This window comes from Colobus angolensis, unplaced genomic scaffold (genome assembly GCF_000951035.1).
Source record: "Colobus angolensis palliatus isolate OR3802 unplaced genomic scaffold, Cang.pa_1.0 Scaffold443, whole genome shotgun sequence".
NCBI lineage: Eukaryota > Metazoa > Chordata > Mammalia > Primates > Cercopithecidae > Colobus > Colobus angolensis.
The window spans coordinates 633,426-639,664 of record NW_012117855.1 but is presented as its reverse complement, the minus strand read 5'-3'; the positions used below and the strand labels follow the sequence as shown (position 1 = coordinate 639,664).

At 64.7% G+C, this 6,239-nt stretch overlaps 1 protein-coding gene across 3 annotated transcripts in view; it reads left to right on the top strand.

Annotated features, from left to right (window-relative positions):
* The first annotated feature begins 431 nt into the window (after positions 1 to 431).
* The window catches only part of BAIAP3 (BAI1-associated protein 3), a 22,293-nt gene continuing 16,485 nt past the window's right edge, over positions 432 to 6,239 (top strand). The window contains exons 1-5 of one of the 3 annotated variants that reach the window (XM_011957485.1): positions 432 to 685; positions 4,614 to 4,754; positions 4,976 to 5,063; positions 5,243 to 5,323; positions 5,569 to 5,676. In XM_011957485.1, the coding sequence (XP_011812875.1) occupies positions 591 to 685; positions 4,614 to 4,754; positions 4,976 to 5,063; positions 5,243 to 5,323; positions 5,569 to 5,676 (513 nt within the window). In that variant the 5' untranslated portion in view covers positions 432 to 590. Of the gene's footprint in view, positions 686 to 4,613; positions 4,755 to 4,975; positions 5,064 to 5,242; positions 5,324 to 5,568; positions 5,677 to 6,239 lie in introns of those variants that run through there. The other 2 variants (XM_011957487.1, XM_011957486.1) reach the window with 2 other exon arrangements.

Genomic DNA, 6,239 nt, shown 5'->3' with positions numbered 1-6,239 from the left:
CCGCCAAGCGAGGCTTCGACCCCCGCGCTCGCCTCCCCAGGGGAGCAGACGGGTCCGGGGCCTCCCAGCACCCCTCCCGGGCGGGCTGCGCACCCCCAGCGCCCTCGTCTCTTCCGTCCTCCCGCAGGTCCCCGTAGGGCCCTTTAGGCCCCCCGAAATCCCTGCGAGTGCAAAGTCGCCCCTCCTTCAGCCCCACTCCGCAAAGGGCTGTGGGCTCTTGGCCTGGGCCGGGGTCTCCTGGGGAGAAGTTTAAAATGACACACTAGTCCCGCCCCCAGACTTCCCCCGGACCGCCCGCCCCCTCCAAGGGGAGAGACCCCCATAGAACTGAGGGTGCGGCTCCCGCGGGCGCCCGGAGCCCCGGGAAAGGGGGTGCCGCGAGGCGGGGCAGGGAGGGGGTCGGCGAGCAGAGGGAGGAGAGAGCGCTGCGCAGACACAGGAGAGGGGAGGAAGAAGGCGCCGCGGGCTCCGGTCTCCTGCGCTCCTGCTGGGCGCCCGCAGCTGGACCTTGGCAGCCGGTCTCAGACTTCAGGTAGCCCAAGGCCACCGGCAGCACTTGTTAGAATGCAGACTCCCGGGATCCGACTGGAATGAGACCCCGGGCAGCAGCGTTTGTAGCGGGCCCGCCAGGTAACCTGCACCTGGGCGCTGCCATCAGCCGCGCAGGGGCCGTCTGGAGGTGTCAGTCAGACCAGGGAGAGATTCTCACGGGAAACCCCCAGGGCCTGGTGAAGGGGAGTCGGTGGCGCTGAGGGAGGAAGAGCGGGGAAGCTGGAGAGAAGACCAAGAGGGCGGCTTGGAGAGCCAGCCTGTGGGGCAGACGTCCCGCCACCTCCCCTGACAGGCACACACCCAGGGCACCAACAGCCACCCCCCTGCCCCAAATGTGGTAAGAAGGGCGCCCCCAGCACGGTGAAGGCGTTTGTTCCCAGACATCCTGCACTGGGGAGAAAGGCTGACCCAGCCTCTGCTCTGCTGCCCGCAGACTCAGCTACCTCACTGTTCCCCCACCCCCAGCCCCCAAATGGCCTGGCAGGAGATGGCTTGGCTTCAGAGTCCCAGGTTCACATCTGGGCTCTGGGCAAGTCGCCCCTGCCCTGGGCTGTGAAATGAGACGTGCCTTCCTCCTTGCAAAATATCATTCCCCATTCAGCCAGGACCTGGGGGACAGCCAGGGAGCAAGGTGGGACGGACAGGTGTGGCTCGGCCCCCGTGCCATAAGGCAGGAACTCCTTGGCAGTCCTCCCTCTGCTCACTGGACACATAGGAGTGTGGTCCTGGCCCTGGCATCAGGCATGAGCAGAGTCTGGGCTCACCCTGCCTCATGCTACTGTCCCAGGGTGAGAGCCTGGCAAGAAGTTACACCACATCTGGACCCACAGGAAAGACGGGGGGTCCCCTGCACCTGGCTCACTCCTGCCCCATAAGTGCTGAAAGCCACCCAGGCAGTCAGTGCTTCCTGCACTGGTCACAGACACAGACAGATGCGTATGCCCACCGTTCACAGCAGCTCTGGCCTCTGTGGCAGGTGGCTCCCAGGGCCCACGCAGTTGGGTGCAGCCAGGCTATCAGCTGCCCAGGCAGCCTGGGGTTTCCAGGGGAACCAAAGGCGTTTCTGCGCACCCAGGATGAGCCAAGTCTTTTGTACACCTGTGCCAAGACGCCATTATTGCACCCATCCTAGCAACGGGCAGCGGGAGGGGCAGGAGCTGTGGTTGGGGTCAGGGTGGCTGGCCTAGCTGGTTGTCCCAGGAGCTTAGCACTGGGGACACCAGAGAGACCTGGATGACCGTCTCCGGCCCACTTGCTGGGTCTGGGACCTTGGATAGGCTCTCAGCCCTGCGCCTCTGTTTACCCACCTGAGATGCAGGGAGCAAAGGGCACCCCTCTCGGGCCGCTCTGGGGGTGAGGAGGTGAGTGTGGAGAGAAAAATGCAGGGAGGGCACTGAGCCCCCTCTTTCTGCCTGGAACATCTTGTTCTCACAAAGACACCCCTCCCCAACCCCGCAGCTCAGGCCACTTAGCTCCTGCGTCACGTTTGTCTCCAGGACTGCGAGCCCCCATCGCCCCTGTCACACGCACATTGCGGCCGGCGGTTGCCCTGGCAACAGCTCCAGCAGCGGCTGCTCTGCTGGCTTCGGGGGGCTGCAGGGGGAGCAGCCTCTTCCACCCAGCAAGGGAGGGGAAGCGGGGTCTGCGACTCCCAGGTCCCTGGGGATTTCACGACTGGCTGTGGGGGTGACAGCTTCCAGAAGCATTGTACCCAGCCCGCTGAGCCCCCTGTCTTTTGAGGGGAGGCTCACAGGGGAAGGCACTGATAGGTTTGAAGGAGTAAGGCCCCCCCAAGCATTACCTCTCATAGGGTGGGAGCCGCAAACCCTCCTTCCTGTCCTCAGCTCTAGGGTCTGGTCCCATGAGAGCCTGCACCCAGGGCTTGGGAGCTTGCAGGGACCCTGGAATCAGGTTGAGATGTCCAGGAATGGTGTCTGAGCTAGTGTGGGTATAGATTGGGGCTGGTGACCCTGAACCCCCACAGACACAGCAGGGGCCCAGGAGCTGGCTCTACAAGGTCCATTGGGAACCCACCACTGGCACGGTGTGCCCGGGCCCCCGTGCTGCCCACTGAGCTTATGAGTCTAGTGCAGCCAAGGGGAACTGGCCTGGGCATGCAGGGGGAGGGGTGAGCTAGCCTGGCCCTCGCTGTCAACTGTCTGTGGGAGCCTGGGTGAGCAACAGAACCTGCTGAGTCTTCGTTTCCTCTCCTGTTCCATGAGAATGACCATGCCCGCTGCAAGGGCCAGTGTGCCCAGCCCAGAGTCACCCTCCGCAGATAGATGAGAGAGCACTGGCAAGGGAAGGGGACCCAGATAGCAAGGCTAGGACCCCGGGGGGCTGGGGGAGTGCAGTGTCCTAGAAATCAGAGACCAGCAAGGCTGGGACAGGAGCCCAAGAGTGGATACCTCTCTTGTGGTGGGGCAGAGGTGGCCTGACTCTGGGACAGTTTTCATGGAGGAGGGAGGGGACCTCCCTGGGGCTGCTGGGGGGCCATGCAGGCAGAGGCAGTGCAGAGGTGGAGGGTCTGCCTCTGTACCAGTGCGGAGGAAGAGGGTCTCAGGAGGCTGCGGTGTCTTAGCCATCATCCTGCCCCTGTTGAAGGGGTATGCAGGTCGGTACCACCCGGCCTTCCTCCCTGACACAGGTGGGCTCAGCGGCGGTGGCTCACGCCTGTAATCCCAGCACTTTGACAGGATGAGGCAGGTGGATCACCTGAGGTCAGGAGTTCAAGACCAGCCTGGCCAACATGGTGACACCCCGTCTCTACTGAAAGTACAAAAAAATTAACCAGGCGTGGTGGTGGGCGTCTGTAATCCCAGCTACTCGGGAGGCTGAGGCAGGGAGAATCACTTGAACCTGGAGGTGGACGTTGCAGCGAGCTGAGATGGTGCCACTGCTCTCCAGCCTGGGCGACAGACTGAGACTCCATCTCAACAAAACGAAACAAAAAGTGGGTGGGGCCTTCCGGGCAGGGGTCTGCCTGAGCCGGGCTCCAGGCCTCGGCAGAGGGCGGCTGTGTCCCAGTGGTGACATCTGGGCTGCTGCTGCTGCTGCTACAAGCAGGAGGAGGCTGACAGGGCGGCTCGGTTGCCACAGCGACATGAGGGGAACTGACTCTGGATGGACTGGGAGGGAGCTGTAGCCCCCACGCCCGGCATTTTCCAGCGGGGCCCGGCTCACTTCATGTTTTCGTTTGATCCAACTGTGGGGAGCAGGCCCTGCTTTGTGGAGGCACTGCCCCCCACTTCCACTGTCCACCTCAGGTTTGCTGACCAGTTCCGGGGGTGAGCAGGGGGCACTGACCTCCGCTGTGGTTGGTGAGTGTGGACCCCAGGCCGACCCCTCCAGGGTCTCCTGGCCATGTGAGCACTGCCTGCCCCACCTGGGCATGAGTGCTGCAGCCCAGGCCACCGGCCCCTTCTCTGTCAAGGTGATGAAGACCCACAGGCCTTTCGTACCCAGACTCCTCTGTGGTCCGGGATGTCAGGGTTCTGGAGAGTTTTTATCTCCTGCATAGGAAAGCTGGGTACCTGGCATCTGTCCTGGCCCCTGGGTACCTGGCATCTGTCCTGGCCCCTGGGTACCTGGCATCTGTCCTGGCCCCAGAGTGGGCACAGGGGCTGGGGGAGCTGAGTGCTGTGATCCAGATCTTGGTCCTCTTGGTGCAGCCCCAGGAGACAGGTGCCTCCCACTGTGCTGTCATGGGGAGGGGTGTTGGGGGGCGAGTGCAGCAACCACCTCCCTCTCCAGTGAGACCCCAGAAGCCCCCGGATGGACCCCCAGCTCCAGGTGGGCACCAGCCCTGCCTTTGATGGCATCCGCTACCTCCTCCCTGAAGCCGCCCTGTAGGGCGTGCCGGGACTTAGCTGGTCACCCAGCAGGTGTGTGGACAGGAGCCCTCACAGCCTGGCCAGGTGCCCAGTGCCATCCAGGCTGTGGGTGAGCTCCCAGGCCTCTGCCCCATCCCTTCCCGCCCACCCCCCGCCTGCCGTGGCCTCTGTGGGGCACGGAGGACAGAGTGGATGACCTGAGGCTGCGGGCCGTGCTCTCTGCCGTAGGCCACCCGCCATGTCGACCTTGCTGGACATTAAGAGCAGCGTGCTCAGGCAGGTGCAGGTGTGCCCGTCCTTCCGCCGCAGGACTGAGCAGGAACCAGGGAGTGCCAGCGCCGACCCACAGGAGCCTGCCATGGGGGCCTGGTGGGTGCCCAGGGGCCCAGCCCCACACACTCACAGGGTCATTCCCCACCAGACTTCATACACGGCCACCCTGGCGCCAGCCCACCGGGGTGCAAAGGAGGGCCTGCACTTAGCCGTGCCACACTGTGGAGGTCACATGGCCCTGTCTGCCCGTGGAGTTGAGGGTCCCAAGCAGGGGCCAGCGTGCTGAGAGCCGCGAGCTGACCCAGCCCTTCCTCCAGGAAACCCGGGGACGGCGTGGAGTTCTTTGCCCACATGCGCCTCATGCTGAAGAAGGGGGAAGGCAGACAGGGCCTGCCGTGCCCCGAGGTGAGGCTGCCGCACCCAGGTCCCGGTACTGCAGCGCAGCACAGGGCTTCCCCCTCCTCTCTCTCCTTCCCCCTCCCCCGTGCCCTCGCTCCCACCTCCTGGGGCACCACTTGTCCTCCCAACCACAGGCCTAGGACTCTCCCTGTGATCAAGGCCCTCACCCTGGGCCCCACACACAGGTCCCCCTGCGCAGTGGCTCGCCAGCACCCCCGGAGCCTGTGGATCCCAGCCGGGGCCTGAGAGCTCTGGCCCCGGAGGAGGTAAAGGTGGGGGCCGGAACCAGCGGGAGTCGTCTGCAGTGGCCGCTCTCTCAGTCGTTTACAGGCAGATACTGTGTGCACAGGGTCTGGTGATGGTGGAGAGCCAGGGTGGGTGGGTGGGTGAGGAGCGGAGGGGCTCCCAGTGCAGGGCGGCAGAGGTGGGGCCTGGGCTTGGCAGGCAGGAGGGGCTGCTGAGGGCTGGGGGCCTGGGACGTGGCACTGTGGCCGCCCTTCACCCCCTGCAGGTGGACATGCTCTACGAGGAGGCCCTGTACACAGTGCTTTACCGAGCGGGGACCATGGGCCCTGACCAGGTGGATGACGAGGAGGCCCTGCTCAGCTACCTCCAGCAGGTCAGCCCACCCTGACCCCAACCTGGACCCCGACAGCTTCCCCACCTCAACCCCTTCCCCACCCACTGACACCATGATCACCCAAACAGCAGGATCTCCCTGATCCATGCACAACACACAGAGATGGCTGAGGGTGCACAGACACGCACGCGCACGGCTGCAGGTGCACAGACACGCACACACGGCTGCAGGTGCACAGACGCGCACGCACACGGCTGCAGGTGCACAGCACGGCTGCAGGTGCACAGACACGCACGCGCACGGCTGCAGGTGCACAGACACGCGCACACGGCTGCAGGTGCACAGACGCGCACGCACACGGCTGCAGGTGCACAGACGCGCACGCAACAGACGCGCACGCACAGGCTGCAGGTGCACAGACACGCACGCACACGGCTGCAGGTGCACAGACGCGCACGCACACGGCTGCAGGTGCACAGACACGCACGCACAGGCTGCAGGTGCACAGACACGCACGCACAGGCTGCAGGTGCACAGACACGCACGCACACGGCTGCAGGTGCACAACACGCAGAGATGGCTGAGGGTGCACACAGACGCGC